The sequence below is a fragment of the Lepus europaeus genome, chromosome 18 (genome assembly GCF_033115175.1).
Source record: "Lepus europaeus isolate LE1 chromosome 18, mLepTim1.pri, whole genome shotgun sequence".
In the NCBI taxonomy this organism is placed as follows: domain Eukaryota; kingdom Metazoa; phylum Chordata; class Mammalia; order Lagomorpha; family Leporidae; genus Lepus; species Lepus europaeus.
This window is the reverse complement of record NC_084844.1, coordinates 17481094-17501995: the sequence shown is the minus strand read 5'-3', so window position 1 is coordinate 17501995 and position 20902 is coordinate 17481094. Positions and strand designations below refer to the sequence as shown.

Sequence of the window (20902 nt, the reverse complement as noted above, 5' to 3'; positions counted from 1 at the left end):
TTTACCTGCTAAGCATAGCACTAGCCCCAATCTTTTTTTTTTTTTTTTTTGACAGGCAGAGTGGATAGTGAGAGAGAGAGAGAGAGAGAGAGAGAGAGAGAGAGAAAGGTCTTCCTTTTCCATTGGTTCACCCCCATTGGCCACTCCAGTGGTGCGCTGCGGCTGGCGCACCGCGCTGATCCGAAGCCAGGAGCCAGGTGCTTCTCCTGGTCTCCCATGCGGGTGCAGGGCCCAAGCACTTGGGCCATCCTCCACTGCCTTCCCGGGCCACAGCAGAGAGCTGGCCTGGAAGAGGGGCAACCGTGACAGGATCGGTGCCCCGACCAGGACTAGAACCCAGTGTGCCGGCGCCGCAAGGCAGAGGATTAGCCTATTGAGCCGCGGCGCCGGCCCTCTCTCATTTTATTTTTAAAAAATTATTTACTTATTTGAAAGGCAGAGAGAACGTGTGTGCGCGTCCATCTGCTGATTCACCCCTCAAATGGCCACAACGGCCAGGTCTGGGCCAGGCCAAAGCCGGGAGCCAAGAACTCCATCCGGTCTGCCGCGTGGGTGCAGGGACCCGAGTTCTGCTGCCTTCCCAGTGCAATCGCAGGAAGCTGTGTCTGAAGCAGAGTAGCTGGAACTTGAACTGACACTCCAGTTTGGGATGCCTGGGTCACAAGCAGCGGCTCATCCCTCTGTGCTACAACACTGGCCCCTGTCTCTCTCTCTCTCCACCCCCCACCCCCTTTTTAAGATTTACTTATTTGAAAGGTAGAGTTATGGTGGGCAGCGGGGAAAGAGGTCCGCCAGTTCACTCCCCAGATGGCAGCAACAGCCAGGAGTGGGTCAGGCCAGAGTCAGGAGCCAGGAGCTTCTTCTGGGTTCCCCATGTGGGTGCAGGGGCCCAAGCACTCGGGCCATCTTTTGCTGCTTTCCTAGGCACATTAGCAGGGAGCTGGATCAGAAATGGAGCAGCCAGGCTGTGAGCTCTTCTACTGAGAAGACGTGTCTGGCCACGGCAAGGGCGGGAAGGGCCTGGGCAAGGGCGGCGCCAAGCGCCACCGCAAGGTGCTGCGCGACAACATCCAGGGCATCACCAAGCCCGCCATCTGCCGCCTGGCCCGGCGCGGCGGCATCAAGCGCATCTCGGGGCTCATCTACGAGGAGACCTGTGGCGTGCTCAAGGTCTTCCTGGAGAACGTCATCCGCGACGCCGTCACCTACACGGAGCACGCCAAGCGCAAGACGGTCACGGCCATGGATGTGGTCTACGCGCTCAAGCGCCAGGGACGCACGCTCTACGGCTTCGGCGGCTGAGCTGCCCCCGCGGTCCCCGCGGTCCCCGCGGCCCCAGACCCCCACCCAAAGGCCCTTCTCAGGGCCACAAAAAAACAAACAAAACAAACAAACAAACAAAAAAAGAAATGGAGCAGCCAGGACTTGAACCTGTGCCCATACCAGCTATGCCACAACACTGGCTCCCTAAATGGTGTCTTGACTGCTGTGCCAAACACCTTCCTAAAGTTTGTCTTATCAATGCGGTTTCCCAATGCTGAATTTCCCCAACTCTGGGTCTTTTTTCTGGAAATTGGTATAGTCTTGCAGTTAAAGGCAGCTACTAAATTTCCAAAGGTTATTGTTAACTTGCCTTAAGGACTTTGCTTCATATTGGGTAAAATAAGTGGGTTCTCTGCTAAGTTCTCATTTCAAGAGAATTCAGAACTAGACGTAGATACTTCTGCTGTGGCATTGATTCCATACTTAAGATGACTAACGCTGCCGCCGCTGCAGTGGTAGCAGTGAGATTGTGCGCCTACATATTGCAGTTGGATGCTCTAGTGGAAAATACAGGTTTCTGGCAAGGCATCAAAAAGCTAGGAAGGCACACTACTCCTTACTGGCTATCCCAACTAAGCTCGGTTTATATTTGCTGGAGCCATTTCTAACTGAGACGTGTGTTTATGTGTGTTCAGTCTCCATCTCTAAAGAACTTGTATTTGCTTTTCTTCTTATTCTGGTTACAGCCCTCAGTTACAATGGGGAACGTTTTTGAGAAGCTGTTTAAAAGCCTCTTTGGGAAAAAAGAAATGCGGATTCTTATGGTGGGCTTGGATGCAGCTGGGAAGACCACCATCTTGTATAAACTGAAGCTGGGCGAGATTGTGACAACCATCCCCACGATAGGTACGTGAACCCCGTGGCCGTTCCAGCTCACAGCCTGCTGCGGTAGGCTCACATCTGCCTGTGCTATTGAGCATTTCTTTTTGCAAATCTTTTTTTTTTTTTTTTTTTTAAGATTTGTTTATTTGAAAGTCAGGGTAACATGGAGAAAGGGAGAGATGGAAAGAGAAAAAGATCTTCTGTCTGCTGGTTCAACTCCCCGTATGTCTGGGGCTGGGCCAGGCTGAAGCCAAGAGTCAAGAACTGCAACTGAGTCTTCTAGGTGGGTGGCAGGGGCCCAGGGACTTGGGCCGTCATCTGCTCCTTTCCCAAGTGCGTTAGCAGGAAGCTGGCTCGGAAGTGGAGCAGCTGGGTCTCTGACTGGTACTCCCGTATTGGATGTGGGCATCACAGCTCCAGCCTTTGTTTTTGCAAAACTTGTCCATTCCAATAGTATGAACTTTTTGAGTTAAAAAAAAAAAGTTATCCGTATTTTCTTAATTGTTCCCAGATTCTCTAGCCTTAGGTTTATAGGAAAGTCGTGAAAACACATTTAGGTTAAACAAATTTGACTGTGTTTGCCTGGCAAACAGATAATAATGATGAAAACATTGGGGTCCGCTGGGGCACTCTCCCGCCTGCCGGCCCGCCCCAGCATCAGCCCGGTGGGAGCTGGCGAGCTGCTGTGGCCTCCGTGCGCAGTTCCCTCTGGGCCTGGGGAATGGAAGCCTCTCCTCACCAGTGCGCTGCTGGTGTTTAAAGGTGGAGCGGGCTTTCTCCCCTCTGGCTCAACCCAGTACCTTGAGATGGTATCTAGCCAAAGAGACTAGACCGTCTGGCTGCGCCGTGGGCTGGCCTGTGACTTGGGGGCGCTTTCCAAGTTCTGCAAAGGCAGTTTGGACAGAACTGAGTCCCCGCTCGGGGTCCGCCTGCAGCCGCTGCTGCGTGAGGCCAGCTGCTGCAGGGCACTGCGGCCGTTGTGAATGTTGGATTAGGCGCCGGATCCAGACGGCTGGCGTACTCTTGGGCACACACTCAGAGGTTGCGACATTTGCAGAAGGAGAAAACCCATGAGTGTTAGTATACACTTTTATAAAATGTGTTTGTCCAAAATGAAAATAGCATGATTGCTCACTTTTCTCTATTTCTAAAAATAATGCATGCTTCTATAATTTCATACATGTAAAAAACCCAAGATTTAAATACTGTGGTGTAGTGGGTAGAGCCACCGCCTGCAGTGCCAGCATCCCGTATGGGTGCCAATTTGAGTCCTGGCTGCTCCACTTCCGATCCAGCTCTCTGCTGTGGCCTGGGAAAGCAGTAGAAGATGGCCCAAGTCCTTGGGCCTCTGCACCCACGTGGGAGACCTGGAAGAAGCTCCTGGCTCCTGGCTTCAGATCAGCCCAGCTCTGGCCGCTGCGGCCCTTTGGAGAGTAAACCAGCAGATGGAAGACCCCCCCCCCCCCGGCTTCTCTGTGATTCTGCCTTTCAAATAAATAAATCTTTATAAAAAGAACAGTAAGATTGTGGCCGATAAGCGGATATCTTTGTAAAACCACGCGCATGCTGTTTTCCACCTTTCTTGTACTAGACGATATGTTTGGTCTGCTTTCTGCCATTTCTCTGAAACGTTCTCCTGCCTTCTTCCTTAGTCCCTCCCCCGTTATCTAGCCAACACCAGCCCGTTTGCTTGGCCTCAGTTTAAACACTTCTCAAGACCACTTTTCCTCTGTTCTGTTCCTGTAGCAGCAGCCCAAAGTTCTTAGTAACCATCAGTACATTTGTGATTTCTTGCTCACTGTCTCTCTTCACCCCCAAAATGAGATAAGAGTAAGGATCGTGTCTTGTTCACTGTTCCCTGCATCTGGCAAAATACACGGCATGTGCCAGTCAGGTGTCCAATAGACATTTTTTTTTTTTTTTTTGTTAAGTTGATATGGAGAGCATTTTCTTTTTTTGAAAAAGATTTGTGCATTTGTTTGAAAGGCAGTTAGAGGCCGAGGCCGAGAGGCAGAGAGAGAGAGAAAGAGAGGTCTTCCATCTGCTGGTGCACTCCCCAAATGGCTGCAATGGCCAGAGCTGAGCCGATCTGAAGCCAGGAGCTTCTTCAGGTCTCCCACACGGGTGCAGGGGTCCAAGGACTTGGGCCATCTTCCGCTGCTTTCCAAGCACCGTAGCAGGGAACTGGATTAGAAGTGGAGCAGCTGGCTCTTGAACCATTGCCCATATGGGATGTTGGCACTGCAGGTGGCAGCTTTACCAGCTACACCACAGCGCTGGCCCCTCCAATAAATATTTGGTGAATGATTTGCATATCTGTCTGTTGAACTCAGGACCCCCAGTTACTCATGCCCCTCAGTGCCTGGAACAGGGTAGTCCCCATCCGCAGTGATGCCCAGTGTGGCCACGTGACCTGGCCAATGGGACATCAGTGAATGTACTTCCAGCAGGGAGCTGATAAACCACGTGCCAGGCCCTTGTGGAAAACAGCTGCCACCATTACGGAAGCCCAGTGCTCTTTGAGAATGAAAGATCAGCTGGAAGAGGAGAGGCCTCGGGCAGCCCCGAGCTGACTCACAAGGTGAGTGCAGCTTTGGGAGGAAGTCCAGGCTTCCCACAGGAGTTAGTCTGCAGGGGCTGGCATTGTGGTGTGGCAGGTTAAGTTGCCCCCTGCAGCGCCGGCAACCCTTATGTATGTCAGTTCGAGTTCCCAGCTTCTCCGCTTCTGATCCAGCTCCCGGCTGATGTACCTGGGAGAGCAGCAAAGGACGGCCCAAGTCCTCAGGCTCCTGCACCCATGTGGGAGACCTGAAGAAGTTCCTGGCTCCTGGCTTCGGCCTGGCCCAGCTCCAGCCGTTGTGGCTATTTTAGACGTGAACCAGTAGAGGGATGACCTCTGTCTCTCTCTCTCTCTCCCCCTCTCTTCACTCGTAACTCTGCCTTTCAAATAAATAAATCTTAAAAAAAAAAAAAAAAGTTTGTCTTTAACTGAGACCAAAAGAATGAACTGGCATTTGCTAAATTACGCAGGGAGGGGTTAAGGAAGATGCTGACACAGATCAGCATCACATTTTAATAACTGGCCTGTGTTCTGTTACTCGGCTGTGTTTTGCTACTTTTTGTTGATGAGATGATTTGCATTTGTATGCAATGCCCAAGAAAACATTTTTCACATTATTGTAAATGTGGTCTTTATCCCCTTGCAGTAATTCCTAGAGGAGGGATGGTGTATTAAAACAAATGTGTAGGGGTGGGCACTGTGGCATAGCGGGTAAAGCTGCCGCCTGCAGTGCCAGCGTCCCATGTGGGCGCCAGTTTAAGTCCTGGCTGCTCCACTTCCAATCCAGCTCTCTGCTATGGCCTAGGAAAGCAGTAGAAGATGGCCCAAGTCCCTGCACCCACATGGGAGACCTGGAAGAAGCTCCTGGCTCCTGGCTCTAGATCGGCACAGCTCCTGCAATTGTGGCCAATAGAGAATGAACGAATGGATGGAAGACCTTTCTCTCTGCCTCTCCTTTTCTATGTGTAACTCTGACTTTCAAATAAATAAATAAATCTTTTAAAAAAAAGTGTATTTAAAATGTATAAACACACTACCAGACTATTCTCTAAAAAGGTTGTGCTACCAAAAATAAAAAGTGGTCATTTCTTCTGGGAGTTGCCAATATAATAGGGCAAGGCAGACTTCTGTTGGGATTTCTGTGATTATAAGTAAATATATTAAAATGCCGATTGGGATTTATATTTGTTCTTCGGTGACTTTTTTTTTTTTTTTTTGACAGGCAGAGTGGACAGTGAGAGAGAGAGACAGACGGTGATTTTTTTTTTTAAAGATGTATTTATTTTATTTAAAAGAATTACAGAGAGGCTGAGGTAGAGAGAGAGAGGTCTTCCATCTGCTAGTTCACTCCCCAGATGGCCGCAACGGCCAGAGCTGTGTGGATCTGAAGCCAGGAGCTTCTTCCAGGTCTCCCACACGGGTGCAGGAACCCAAGGACTTGGGCCATCTTCTATTGCTTTCCAAGGCCATAGCAGAGAGCTGGATTGGAAATGGAGCAGCCTGGATTTGAACCGGTGCCCGTATAGGATGCTGGCACTACAGGTGGCGGCTCCACCCGCTACGCCACAGTGCTGGTCCTATGACTTATTTTTAATATCCTTCAGTTTTTTTCTGTTGGGATGTTTGAATGATTTGGACAAGAATAGGTCAGGAACAACACTTGGTAGTGTTTCCAATGGATAACCTGTCTTTTCACCTTTTTTGTGTGTTTTGTCTTGCAGGAGGTTAAAATGACCAGCTGGCCATGTTTACCAATTCTTTAATTTTGTTTTCTTTTTTAGACAAGTCTCTGTCATTGCAGGATCAATAGTTTCTCCTGCTAATTTTGTAGGTTTTTAAAATTTTCATTTCTTTTTTTTTTTAAAGATTTATTTTTAAAATTTATTTTAAAGACCGAGTTACAGAGAGAGGTAGAGACAGAGAGAGAGGTCTTCCATCCGCTGGTTCACTCCCCAGATGGCTGCAACGACCAGAGCTGTGCCAATCCAAAACCAGGAGCCAGGAGCTTCTTCTGGGTCTCCCACGCGAGTGCAGGGGTCCAAGGACTTGGGCCATCTTCTACTGCTTTCCCAGGCCATAGCAGAGAGCTGGATCAGAAGTGGAGCAATCGGGACTAGAACTGGCACCCATATGGGAAATTTGGCACTTCAGGCCAGGGCTTTAACCCATTGCACCACAGCGCTAACCCCCTAAAATTTTCATTTCTAAAACAATGGAGTACGTTCTGCATTTGAAGCTCATTTGGCAGTTGGGCATTTATGACCGAGGTAGCGATGCAGTTGTGTTTTCCAAGCAGGTAGACCAGTGCTGTCTGATAGTACTTTCTGTGATGACGGCTGTGTTTTGTGTCTGAGCCGTCCAGTCGGTTGGCTGTTGGATACGTGGAATGAGGCTGGTGCCACTGAAGACCTGGGCTTTATTGTATTTAACTTAGGGGGCGTCCAGTGTCAGTCACTGAAATGCTTCTTTATCCTGTGCTACGTTCTCATTGGTCTTTTCCTGGATTGCTTCCTGTTGCCTTCATTTGAATGCCGTTATTTCAGGTATTACCAGGGCTTGGGAAAATAATTCATGATTTGTTTCCAGAGCTTTCCTCGATGTGCTTACTTGCTTTTTCTCCCCAGGTTAAATTTAAGATAATTTTGCCAGATTTCCTGATCTCCCCCCCTCAACACATAGGACTGGAATGGCATTGAGCTTATATGTTTATTTAGCAAGAATTTAAGCTGTTGTAGTGTAATGAGTGTCTCTGACTAAAAAAAAGTGGTTAGAGTTGAGATTTGGAAGGTGAGCAGGCCCAGTTTGCTGTGGCCCTGGGTGGCCATGATTGGAATTTGGGTGTGAAAAAACAAGGAGACATTATTCTTTCTTTTTCTTTTCTTTCTTTTTTTAAATCCAAACCATTTCAATCATAAATGCATAGAGAAGTGAAACTCAGTATGGCACATGCGTTTTTGACGGAGGGCTTTGCCGAGGAAAAGTGAATGGTGGAGAGGGGAGAACGGCTGTGGGGAGGTTTCTTCAGCTGTCTTTTTTTTTTATTATTATTATTTTTTTTATTTTTTGACAGACAGAGTGGACAGTGAGAGAGAGAGACAGAGAGAAAGGTCTTCCTTTTTGCCGTTGGTTCACCCTCCAATGGCTGCCGGCGCTGCGGCCGGCGCACCGCGCTGATCCGATGACAGGAGCCAGGTGCTTCTCCTGGTCTCCCATGGGGTGCAGGGCCCAAGCACTTGGGCCATCCTCCACTGCACTCCCTGGCCACAGCAGAGAGCTGGCCTGGAAGAGGGGCAACCGGGACAGGATCGGTGCCCCGACCGGGACTAGAACCCGGTATGCTGGTGCCGCAAGGCGGAGGATTAGCCTGTTGAGCCACGGCGTTGGCCACTTCAGCTGTCTTAATAACAGGGCTGCAAACGATGGCTTCTTGGGTTAGGGAGACTCTTCGATATTGGGGGGGTTCAGCTGGTAAAATTTAGTAGTGGGGTTTGGGGGTGAGCAAGTGGGAAGTCTGGGGTGCGTCTCCCCTTTTCAGCTTGTGGGAGGAAGCCATGCAAGTATAACTGGCGGGGGAGCAGGTGGAAGGGGTTGGGGCCTTACATTCAGTGCTTGACAGGTTGCCTCACTTTGCGGCCTTGGTGACATCTGGCTAAGGATGCAGGATCCCGAGGCTGAAGGCCAGGGAGAGGCCTGGGTTGGAGGATGTAAATCCGGAGTGATGACGGAGGAGCCCAGGAGTGGTGGCCTGGGGAGGGGTGTGGAGTGGAGAGGAGTGGGTGGGGCAGGACGGAGTCCAGTGACCTCCATCCTTTAGGGATCAGTGGAGGCTGAGAGAAGACGCGGTGGAGCAGAAGGAGACGGGAAGCCAGGGGAGAGCTTCAGGGAGGGGAGTGGTGTCCTCTCTTGATTGCCTTGGTGATGGCTGCGGACCTCAGCGAGAGCTGCCTGAGGTGCTGGAGCAGTCAGGTGCCCTGGGCTGAGAGCTGACAACAGGGCTCTGTGAGTGTAGCCTGGAGGCTTTGGACTTTGAAAGAGCAAACAGAGGTGGTGGCAGGTGGAGAGGCAGGGTGGAGGATGACTTTTGCTTCTTTTTAGGCTGTAAAAGATGGAACAGAAGCAAGCTGAGGATAGCAGATTGAAGACGGTCAGATGGGGGAAGAGGACAGCCGTACTAGAAGGTTCTGGACAGCCTGGGAGGATTGGAACCAGCACGTAGCTGGCGGGAATTGACAGTGCTGGTTACCCCTCCCGTTGTTCTGAGAGGGAGGAAGAAAGTGTGGGAGACTGTAGGCGGTTTTACACTGTGCACCTTGGACTCCACTTCTTTCTGCCCTGAAATATACTCCTGAGGCCTCCTGCCAAGAGGACAGGGAGGGGCATGGTGGGAGAGAGAGGTCAGAGAAGGTTGGAGACACCTGTGGGCTGGATGCAAGCGGGAGCTAGCGTGTTCTCTTTGTGAGCTGCCAATCTTTGACTGGCAAGCTGCTTTGTAATTAAAAGTACCCAAATGTTAGTTGGAATTATTTTGAATTGTTCAACCAGCAAAAATCATAATTAAGAGTTTGTTCCATCTTCCCCATTTAGGTTTCAATGTGGAGACGGTAGAATATAAAAACATCAGCTTCACAGTCTGGGATGTCGGTGGCCAAGACAAAATCAGACCTTTGTGGCGACATTATTTCCAGAATACCCAAGGTAAAGATCGGAACCTTTTGTGTTAAATGTCCCTGAAGACAGATGTTCAACATGAAACCTGCGGTGCCCTGCACTACTTGGACCTGCAGTCATCCCTTCTCTTCTTATGTGCACCAGATCTCACTGAGAAGTGGACACTGTGGTCCTAGAAAAAGTCCTTGGGCTTCATTGCTCTGTATCAGAAAGTCCTCATAGAGACCGGTGCTGTGGTGTAGTGAGTAAAGCCACCGCCAGCAGTGCCGGTATCCCATATAGGCGCCGGTTCAAGTCCTGGCTGCTCCATTTCTGATCCAGCGCTCTGCTGTGGCCTGGGGATGCAGTGGAAGATGGCCCAAGTGCTTGGGCCCTGCATCCACACGGGAGATCTGGAAGAAGCTCCTGGCTTCTGAGTTTGGCCTGGCCCAGCCCCAGCTGTTGGGGCCATCTGGGGAGTGGACCAGTGAATGGAAAACTTCTCTCTCTCTTTGCCTCTGCCTCTCTGTAGCTCTTTCAAATAAATAATAAATCTTAAAAAAAAAAAAAAAAAATTTCTCTTAACGTAGGATGTTTAGAAAACAGTTATCCTGATGAATTTCGTCTTTCAGCTAATCAAGGGTGATATATGCCTTAGAGGAAGCACTGGTGTTTGAAGAATTTGAATTCAGGTAACTCCAGAATCTATTGAGAATATCTCAGACTCACACCTCTGGAGAGAGAGAGAGAGAGAACAGGTATGACTAGAACCCAGGATCCCAGATGGTGGCATCTTGTGTGGCCACAGTCCCTCCCTGATGCTCAGCTACGCCACAAATGCATGGATAGGCACAGTATCCAGAATGTTACCCAATTTCTTTATCATTGGCTGCTTGAAAGTGGAGTTTTTTTTTTTTTTTTTTGACAGGCAGAGTGGACAGTAGAGGGAGACAGAGAGAAAGGTCTTCCTTTTTGCCGTTGGTTCACCCTCCAATGGCCGCCGCGGTAGGCGTGCTGCGGCTGGCGCACCGTGCTGATCTGAAGCCAGGAGCCAGGTGCTTCTCCTGGTCTCCCATGGTATGCAGAGCCCAAGAACTTGGGCCATCCTCCACTGCACCCCCTGGCCACAGCAGAGAGCTGGCCTGGAAGAGGGGCAACCGGGACAGGATCGGTGCCCCGACCGGGACTAGAACCCGGTGTGCCGGCGCTGCAAGGCAGAGAATTAGCCTGTTAAGCCATGGCGCCGGCCTGAAAGTGGAGTTTTAATGTACTCCCCTGTCAACCTGTTTGAGGTTTTTCAATGGCTATATTTTGGACAAATATCCCTTACTGAATATTGCTTATTAAGATATATCTGGAGGCTGGAGCTGTGGCGTAGCGGGTGAAGCCACTGCCTGTGGTGCCAGCATCCTGTATGGGTGCCGATTCAAAATCCAGCTGCTCCACTTCCGATCCAGCTCTCTGCTATGGCCTGGGAGGGCAGTGGAGGATGGCCCAAGTCCCTGAGCCGCTGCACTCATGTGGGAGACCCAGAAGAAGCTCCTGGCTCCTGGCTTAAGATCAGCACAGCTCTGGCCATTGCGACCAGCTGGGGAGTGAACCAGCAGATGGAAGACCTCTCTCTCTCTCTCTCTTTTTCTCTCTGCCTGTCCTTCTCTCTCTGTGTAACTCGGACTTTCAAATAAATAAATAAATCTTTAAAAAAAGATAAATCTGACTTTGGCGTAGTTTTTACACCTGGATTCTTTTTATAGACTCTTAACCACTTGGCTCTATAGTTACTTGTTTTAGAATGTACTTGGAATCTTCTTAGTTGTAAAGAATCTCCTGTGAGGGCTTCCGTCCACTGGTTCACTCCCCAAATGACCACAATGGCCAGGGCTTGGCCAGACAGAAGCCAGGAACTTCTTCCAGGCCTCCCACATGGGTGCAGGGGCCCAAACACTTGGGCCATCTTCTGCTGCTTTCCCGGATCCATTAGCAGGGAGCTGGATCGGAAGTGGAGCAGCCAGGACTCGAACCAGTGCCCATATGGGATGCTGGTGCTGCAGATGGAGGTTTAACCTGCTGTGCTGTGCCACAGTGCTGGCCCCCAAGCAACATTTTAACCACTATATCAAACATCTTCCCCTAAAAATTAAAAAAGTTTTTTTGTAATGATAAGATATACACAGCTTTATCATTTTAACCATTCTTAAATGTTAAGTCAGTGGCTGTAGTCTACAGTGTTGTGACCGTCCACCACTGTCCACTCTCAGCACTCTTCATCACCCACTGAGCAGTACCTGCCCGTTCACTCCTCCCCAAGCCTAGCAACCTTTAGTCTGCTTTCTATGTATGAGTTTGCCTCTTCTAGATATTTCATGTAAATAGAATATTTATCCTTTTTTTAAAGATTTATTTATTTGAAAGTCACAATTCCACAGAGAGAAGGAGAGGCAGAGAGAGGGAGAAGGAAAGGGAGAGAGGTCTTCCATCTGCTGGTTCACTCCCCAGTTGGCCACAACAGCTGGAGCTGTGCCAAAGCCAGGAGCCAGGAGCTTCTTCTGGGTCTCCCACACAGATGCAGGGGCCCAAGGCCTTGGGCCATCTTCTATTGCTTTCCCAGGCCATAACAGAGAGCTGGATCGGAAGTGGAGCAGCCAGGACTTGAACCGGCGCCCATATGGGATGTGGGCACTTCAGGCCAGGGTGTTAACCCGCTGCGCCACAGCATCAGCCCCTATTTATCCTTTTGTATCTGGCATCTTCCAGTATAATGTTCTCAAGGTGTGGCATGCATCAGAACTTTGTTCGTTTTATGGCTGTGTAATACTGCATTGTGTGGCAATGTAGCCATTCATCTGTGAGTGGGCGCTTGGTTATTTGCCCTTTGCCTGTTGGGAATAATGCTCCTGTGGACACTGTGTCTGAGAATCCCCGTCCTCCTTTTCATTTTTTGGGGTGTACAGGTAGAAGTAGAGTTGCTGGGTAACTCTGTTTTTGTTTTACGGCAGTGAAATGTAAAGTTTGCCATCGTAGCCATTGTGTACAGCTCCGTGGTGTTACGTGCGGATAATGCCGCACAGCCACAGCCTCCATCCGTCTCCGGAACTCTGCATCCTGTGAAGCTGAAGCTGTGCAGGAAGCAGTAACTCCTCGTCTTCACCCGCCAAGCTCCCGCCAGCCACTCGGCTTGTCCCAGTTTCAGTGCTGCCCATGGGTCCAGATGGTGGGAGCCTGGTTCCGCCAGATGAGTTGCCGTCAGCTCTCGTGGCGAGGCTGTGCCGTCGGGAGTTACATGTTGGTGGCTTCCTGAATGTTGTTCCTTCTGCGTGTCTTAGCTAAAATCCTCAGCAAAGAATTCCCTCATCGAATATTTGTGCTAGAGAGGCAGAGAAAATCCCTTCTTTTCTTTCCCTGTATTGATTTTCTTTTTTTTTTTTTTAAGATTTTTATTTATTTATTTGAGAAGTAGAATTACAGTGAGAGGCAGAGACAGAGAGAGGTCTTCCACCCACTGGTTCACTCCCCAGATGGCCACAGTGGCCAGAGCTGAGCTGATCCGAAGCCAGGAACCTGGAGCTTCCTTCAGGTCTCCCATGTGGGTACAGGGGCCCAAGGACTTGGGCCATCTTCTACTGCTTTCTCAGGCCATAGCAGAGAGCTGGGTCGGGAGAGGAGCAGCCAAGACTAGAACTAGCACCCATTTGGGATGCTGGTGCCATAGGCGGAGGATTAACCTACTATGACACAGCGCTGGCCCACCCTATATTGATTTTTCTCTACTTGATACCCTCGCGACTTCCCTGGTGGTGCTTAGGTTTTTATATCTCTGTGTTTCTGTCCCATTGTGGCTGATTGTTTCAGTAGCCAGAGTGTCCGTTTGTCTTGGATTGGTTCCTGCACCCTGGCTGGGCCACTGTGCTTTCTCACCGGTAGCAGGACAGGAACACGGGGGCCGTGGAACTCTGGGAGGGTTAGGCAGTCTCTTCTGTCTCTGTGTCTGCATCTTACAGTGGAGGTGTGAGTACTGCCTGCAGCTCTAGCGTTACAGGAGATCACTTTGTAATACAAATGCCTCATTTCGTGTCTGCAAGGTAGTACGTAGGCAGGTAGCAGCCCAGCTTGTATGAGATTTTACCTCCCCATCCTCTGGTGGGATTCCGTACTTTCCCCTGTCGAGTTTTCCCACTCCGACACCGAGCTGGAGTGCCGTTTTGTCTTCAGTCTCCTGTTGTAACAAGCCCGTGTTGCCGTGATGGCAGAGAGCTGGCTGTGTTCCAGGGCCGTGGGCCGGGTAATTTGGACCCTGTGAAGTAGCAAACGGGAGCCCTTTGAAGAATGCATTTGCTGTGTGTGGCTGGACCACATGGCGCAGCCACGAATAGCCCTGGATGCTGCCACTGTTTTATCTGCCAACCCCCGAAAGGTCAGGCTGTCTTTTCATTTGAATTTTATTCATCAGTATGTTGAGTGTGAGAACTTAATGGATGTTTTTAGCTCTCTATTAAGACATTTAAGTGTGTAGGTTTCACTTGTATAGATTGGAATTTGACTGTTTATGTGATTTTTTTAAAAATTAATACATTAAATAGAATGCATTTAACAGTCCATTAGTTCTCAAGTATAGATATTTTTTTCTCCTTGACTGAATGTTCAGTTATTTTAATTTGTTGAATGGCAATATAATCTGCGTAGTTTAAAATTCAAAAATTAGATTGTCCCTAACCACTCAGTTCTTTTCCCATAGATGACCCTTCTCTTTTTTTCTTTTAAGTTGGGATTGGGCGATAAAGATTAGTATTTAAATCTTTTTTTAAACTTATGTGAAAGGCAGAGAGAGAGAGATCAATCTTCCATCCACTAGTCACTCCCCAATGCCTGCAATGGCCGGGACTGGACCAGCCTGAAGCTAGGGGCCAGAAACTCCCGTCTGGTCTCCACGTGCGTGGCACGGACCAAGTATGCGGGCCGTCATCAGCTGCCTCCCAGGATGCACAGTTAGCAGGAAGCTAGGCTGGGAGCTGACGGAATCCCAGGCATTCTGATACGGAACGTGGCTGTTCCAAGTGGCGGCTTTAACCGGCTTAGCCACAACGCCCTCCCCTAGGGGACCACTTTGGTTTGTTGTGTGTCTGTCGCGTCCTTGTGGGGGTGCTGCTTCCCCTGGTCCGTGAACTTGTTGCTTAGTAGGGAAATAGAGAGAAAAGCCCGAAAAAGTACAAAAGCTGAAGTGAATTTATGTGTAATAAGGGACAAAAACTCCCCGTGCAGACGAGGGGCCCAGAGCTGGGAGTCCATTGCCCCCGTGGGCTGGTCTCTGTTAATGTTATTTCTTTCTCCATCCCGGCTTATCTGTGACGGACTGGCCTTCACTTAGTGCACACAGTAGGGGTCATGTTTGGGTTGGCTCTGCCACCTCTGTCCATGAGTGAGGGAGGGGCGGGGTCTGTAATTGGATCCCCTGGAGGGGTAGAATTTCCTGGAATTCTCTCGGTCTACTGTCTTCTTCTAACCCTGCCTCAGAGGCCCCCTGTGCTTCCATGTCCAAATGCTGTACACGTATACAAGCGACTGCAGGTGTGTGTGCACGTGTGTTCATTTCCCCTTTAGAAACCATTGCACGGGTGTTCGGGGGTAGGTTGGCCTTTTCCAGGTTCTTCTGGTTCAGGAGTGTTCGTCTGCTGCTCGGCTCTTAGGTGAGGGTCCTGTCGTGGGGCCTGGTGGCAGAGGGGTCCCAGGTCAGCCTCAGCCCGCTCCACTTGGCAGGGCTCGCCGTGCGTCTGTGTCATCTGGCTGGCTTATTCATGATCCAGGCTGGAACTGCTGACTGCACGTGAAACCTTTAGGGGAGTTTTGAACGTTTTGCAGTTTTTCATTTCATGGGTTGAACGGGCGTGACTGCCAGGGTAGGCTGTCGGGAGCCGCGGGGTTGGGCAGCTGGGGGCGGGGCTGGAAGCACAGGGAAGAGCAGGGGGTCAGCGCTGGCCCTCTCCGAGACCTGGGGAAGCCTCGGGTCAGAGCGTCCTTTCTGCGGTGTCCCCACAAGCTGGCTCCAGCAGGACACTGGTGCGTCCAGGACAGGAGCTCTGCCGGCCTCTTTGTTTTTCCCCCCAAGGAAACCTTTTATTTAAGGAATACAAACGCCATGTGTAAGTACTTTAGGAATATAGTGATTCTTCCCACCACCCCCGCACTCCCACCCCCACTCCCACCCCTCCTTCTCCCTCCCCCATTCCCAGACCCATTCTCCACCAACTCTGTGCTAAATAAAAAGTTCAGCACTTGGCACACACACACACACACACAAACCAAAAACTAGTTCCTCAGCAGTCGAGACAAGGGCTGTTCAAAGTCATTTCATCTTGAAGTAATTTCACTTTCTTTTTTTTTTTAGAAACTTAATTAACTTTAAAGAGGCACCCGAGAATGATACATCTTTTGTGAGCACTTAGACGTAATTATAATACAACTCTTTGAGGACAGAGGTCCTGCATGGGAAGTTGGTGCACAGTGACTCCTGTTGTTAATTCAACAATTAACACTCTTATGTATGATGTCAGTGATCACCTGAGGCTTTTTTTTTTTTAATATTTATTTATTTATTTTTTCACCTGAGAGTCAGAGTTACACAGAGAGAAGAGAGGCAGAGAGAGAGGTCTTCCATCCACTGGTTCACTCCCCAGTTGGCCGAAACGGCTAGAACTGTGCTGATCCGAAGCCAGGAGCCAGGAGCTTCTTCCGGGTCTCCCACGCGGGTACAGGGGCCCAAGGACCTGGGCCATCTTCCATTGCTATCCTAGGCCATAGCAGAGAGCTGGATTGGAAATGGAGCAGCCTGGACTAGAACCGGTGCCCATATGGGATGCTGGTGCTGCAGGCCAGGGCATTAACTCACTGTGCCGCAGAGCCAGCCCCAAATCACCTGAGGCTCTTAACATGAGCTGCCTAGGCTATGGAAGCCTTTTGAATCCACAAACTCCGTCAGTATTTAGACAAAGCCATAAGCAAAGTAGAAATTCTTTCCTCCCTTCAGAGAAAAGTACCTCCTCCTTTGATGGCCACTTCTTTCCTCCGAGGTCTCACCCACAAAGTGCTGACTTCCTGTAGCCTTTACCCGCTGCTCTTTAGCCTCTGTTATCGAACTCTATTGCAGATCCCCAAAACCTTCACAGAAAATGCCTATTATAGCCGGTGCCGCGGCTCAATAGGCTAATCCTCCGCCTGCGGCGCCAGCACACCGGGTTCTAGTCCCGGTTGGGGCGCCGGATTCTGTCCCGGTTGCCCCTCTTCCAGGCCAGCTCTCTGCTATGGCCCGGGAGTGCAGTGGAGGATGGCCCAAGTGCTTGGGCCCTGCACCCCATGGGAGACCAGGAGAAGCACCTGGCTCCTGGCTTCAGATCAGCACGGTGCGCCGGCCACAGTGCGCCAGCCGCGGCGGCCATTGGAGGGTGAACCAACGGCAAAAAGGAAGACCTTTCTCTCTGTCTCTCTCTCTCACTGTCCACTCTGCCTGTCAAAAAAAAAAAAAAAAAAAAAAAGAAAGAAAGAAAATACCTATTATGAAAAAAACTACACATGGATTTTTTTTTTTTTTTTATTTGACAGATGGAGCTAGACAGAGAGAGAGAGAGAGAAAGGTCTTCCTTCCGTTGATTCACCCCCCAAATGGCTGCCATGGCCGGTGCTGCGCCGATCTGAAGCCAGGAGCCAGGTGCTTCCTCCTGGTCTCCCATGCGGGTGCAGGCCCCAAGCACTTGGGTCATCTTCCACTGCCCTCCCGGGCCACAGCAGAGAGCTGGACTGGAAGAGGAGCAGCTGAGATTAGAACCCGGTGCCCATATGGGATGCTGGCTCCGCAGGCGGAGGATAAACCAAGTGAGCCACGGCGCTGGCTCTATGCATGGATGTTAAAAATTTTTGCTCAAATAGACTTATCTTTTGATTCCATTGTCCACAAACTTTTTGAAGTCTCCTCATATAAACGGCTGCTCTTCTCGGGTCCCAAATACTCACACAGTTGTCATTTCTTACCAGGTCTGATTTTTGTGGTTGACAGCAATGACAGAGAGCGAGTGAACGAGGCCCGGGAAGAGCTGACAAGAATGTTAGCTGAAGATGAGCTCAGAGATGCAGTTCTGCTGGTGTTTGTGAATAAACAGGTATGTTGCTCACTTTCTGAATACTGACACTGCAGTTTGCTGGTGAATGTCACCCTCAAAGTACAGACACTTCCCAGCCCTAAGCATAACCTCTCCTGCTGCACCTTTCTAGAATGTCTTCCATCCAGTCAGTGCTAACCGAGCATCTGCCAAGTTCAGGCTTTGTCTTAGTGCTGGAGATACGTCATTGAATAAGCCACACAGAGCCCCTGTGCTCATGGCATTTATATTCTCAGGGCTGAGAGTCCGGCAGTACATAGGAGACGTGAGAGGAAGCAGTGTCAGGGGAGCGCTGTGGAGGAAGGAGGCAGGTGGCTGGGAGCGCCTCTCTTGTGAGGTGACCCCTGAGCAGACACCTCAGGCCCGGAGGGTGGGGTCGCAGGGGTCTGGAAGTGGCAAGGCGAGCAGCGCAGGCAGCCTGGGCGGTGAGGAGCCAGGGAGGAGATGGGCGTGGGCCCTCAGGGTGGTATTGAGGAAGAGGGGCTCTGTACCAGTGTGAGCTGGTAGAGCAGCAGTGAGTGGGAGGAGGACCAGCGGGGAACCCTCCAGCTCCAGCAGCAAGCCGAGCCGCGCGCAGGTGCAGGGAGAGCTGTGTGGAGTTGTGCCGGCCTGCGCTGGCCCCTGTTAGAGTTGATGTTCTGTGGAAGCACGGGGTACATAATTGAGATCGTATTGGGTCACTGTACGTTCTTCAACTTGGCTCTTGATTGGAAATGGTGGGCGGCCCAGCATTCACTCAACACGTTGCCTCCTGACAGCTTCAGTGTCTGTCCAGAGCTCCTCTGGTGACGTGACAGAATCAAGAACAAACCTGTTACGTTATAAAAACAGTACATGCTTGTGGTGTAGACAGGCGAATAGTTCAGAATAGCAAGTGAAATGTTCTCGCCCTGTCTTGGGGGTAAAATGTTGTTAGGTTTCTTGTATCTGTTTTCAGAAATGCACTTTTCTGTGCCTTCACAAGCCGTATGCTTGTGCCCACATTTCAGTGCCAGGTCATCCTGTCATGCGGTCTGCTGCCCGCCTTTCCACTTAGCCCGTCTTTGATGTCTCCACGTCATCAGTACGTCCGCATTGTCCTCGTTTAGATCTGATTTCTCCAGACAGTTGGAGCTTGCTCTGGGCCAGGCACAGTTCTAGCACTTGGGACACCTCCGACAGGCAGACCTCTGCCTTTGTAAAACTCGCATCTCTCCGTTGTCGTGTGAACAGTGAGCATGCTAAGTAAGTGATGGTGAAATCCAGTAGCATATGGTGAGTGCCATCTGAAAAAGGTGGCGCGAGCCAGGTCAGAGCGGTCCTGGGGCTTCCGGGCCTGCTGGCCTTGCAGACCACAGGCAGGACGCTGGCTCTCCCCCAGGAGAGAGGGCGCTGCGGCAGTTCTGATGGAGGAATGACCTTCACTGACCTTCAGTGATGGCTGGATTCAGTGTGGGCCTTAGGGGAGCCAGAGCAGAAGCAGGGAGACCAATTAGAGGTTATTTCAGTCATCTGGGCGAGAGACGATGGAGGGGTCAGGCCACGGCGGCAAGTGGTCAGTCTGAGTGTTTCCATGGTGGAGCCGGATTGGCCATGGAATTGAGAGAGAAAAACAAGAATGATTTGAAGGTTTTTGGCCCAGAAAAACAGGAAGGCTGGCTTGGCATCAGCTGAGATAGAGGAGACCATGGCACAGGGCGTGTTTTGTGCACTACACGTGTGTAACATGGTAACGTGACTTTTGAATGTTCTCTTTCAAGGATCTTCCCAATGCTATGAATGCAGCGGAGATAACAGACAAGCTGGGCTTGCATTCCCTCCGCCAGAGAAGCTGGTACATCCAAGCTACTTGTGCCACCAGTGGTGATGGGCTTTATGAAGGCCTGGACTGGCTCTCCAACCAGCTCAAAAACCAGAAGTGACCGGAAGCAATTCATTCCCCGTGCATTGTGGCAAACCAGCCAGCCTCTTCAGTGTGCGTGTGTGCGTGTGAGGAGCTTCACGGGCTGTGTGGCTGGGAGCGGGGGCAGCTTTCTCACACCGTGCCTTATAACACACTTTAGGAAAACCAGTATTCCATTTTCCATACACCAAGCCAGTGTCGTTTCAGGTGCTCCCTTCCGTTTCCGTAGCTTTGGTCATCGTTTTTGCAGTCCAGAAGGCTTCCCGACGCACGGCAGCTGGGAAGGGCGAGGAGAGCTGGGGTGGGGACCGAGGTCCGGCACTGCGGTCCTGAGCCTGGCACCTGAGTGCCGGAGTCCTGTGAGACTTTGGCATCGTTTGGGAAAAGGAAGGAGTTGCTTGCAGCTCATTGTGGAGTGCTTGAGGGTGTTTGAGAGGTTCGGGTGGGAGCTTTTCCCTGAGGTGGTGTTACAGCCCAGAATCCTGGCTTCACAGACTTACTTTAATGAAAGCAGCGATCACTGTCATATTAGCAAGACGGTGACACTGGACAAGTATCCCATCTTCCCCTAGGCTGGTCCCTTCCCTCATTCGCCAGGTGGAGACCAATTGGGGTGGTCCCCCAGGGTGAGACTAAGGCCCTCCAGGGAGCCCCGTGGTCCCCGGTGGGGTGCAGGGTGTGAGGAGGAGCGGTGAGGTCGTGGTGTCTGTGTTCTGCCATCCGCATCTCGGGGTTCAGGCTGCTGAGGCTGCAGCCCCCACTGCCCTGCTCTGTGCCGAGTGTGCCGCCTCCTGGGGCGGAGCTGTCACCGTGTAGTTTTCTGAGTCCAACTTGCGTGTTTGCTCCTTTCTCTTTCCAGAACCACATACCCGTGAGTTGTGCGAGTTTATGGGAGAATCCATTTTGGGGAAGAAATTCCCTGCAGCTCCTGGTTTTGCCCCCAAGTTGGTGCTAAATTTGGCTATGAAAATCTCTCTCGTCCGGAGCACTCTCCACGGCGCTGCCTGCCTCTTGTGGGGGCGCTGATGGCGGAGGAGCCATTTGGCAGCGCGCTTTGTGTTGTCCCTCAGTGTTAACAAAAACTGCCCTGGTGGTCTGAAGCCCTTCCGCCCGGGCGACAGCGAGCCAGCCAGCGTTGTATCCAAGCACCCCACTACTTAACCTTTTAAAATTCCTTTTTCAAAAAAAATCTCAGTGCAAATTATATAGGAGGGTAATGTAAGGTGAATTTTCAGAGTGTGCCCTGTAGATTGTTAACAATGAAGTTGTCACCAGCAGGAGAAAATGATAAATGTAGGCTGTGATGTTGTTCTTTGAAATGTTAACTTCAAAGAATGTGCATCGCCCTCCTGCAGCCACGTCCAGAGTCGACTTTTAGCCGCGGTGTAAGTGCGGAGAACTCTAGATTGTACGCCTCCAGTGGGCAGGGGTGGGCCTCCGCGGTTCTATTTCTGCTTAGTACAGAGTGCCCGGTACAACGCAAGTACCGTGTTGACTGGTTGGACAATAAAGAACTTGTTTGGA

General features: G+C 50.7%; 2 protein-coding genes across 3 annotated transcripts in view; both read left to right on the top strand.

The window, feature by feature from the left end:
- LOC133746792 (histone H4-like) overlaps positions 1-1302 on the top strand; it is a 10321-nt gene extending 9019 nt beyond the window's left edge. Inside the window, exon 2 of the mRNA XM_062175045.1 lies at positions 989-1302. Within this exon, the coding sequence (XP_062031029.1) occupies positions 989-1302 (314 nt within the window). The remainder of the gene's footprint in view (positions 1-988) is intronic.
- The window catches only part of LOC133777032 (ADP-ribosylation factor 2), a 22590-nt gene extending 1688 nt beyond the window's left edge, over positions 1-20902 (top strand). Inside the window, exons 2-5 of one of the 2 annotated variants that reach the window (XM_062216431.1) lie at positions 2010-2169; positions 9290-9400; positions 17372-17496; positions 19236-20902. In XM_062216431.1, coding sequence (XP_062072415.1) covers positions 2022-2169; positions 9290-9400; positions 17372-17496; positions 19236-19397 — 546 coding nt within the window. In that variant the 5' untranslated portion in view covers positions 2010-2021 and the 3' untranslated portion in view covers positions 19398-20902. Of the gene's footprint in view, positions 1-2009; positions 2170-9289; positions 9401-12348; positions 15524-17371; positions 17497-19235 lie in introns of those variants that run through there. The other variant, XM_062216432.1, reaches the window with a different exon arrangement.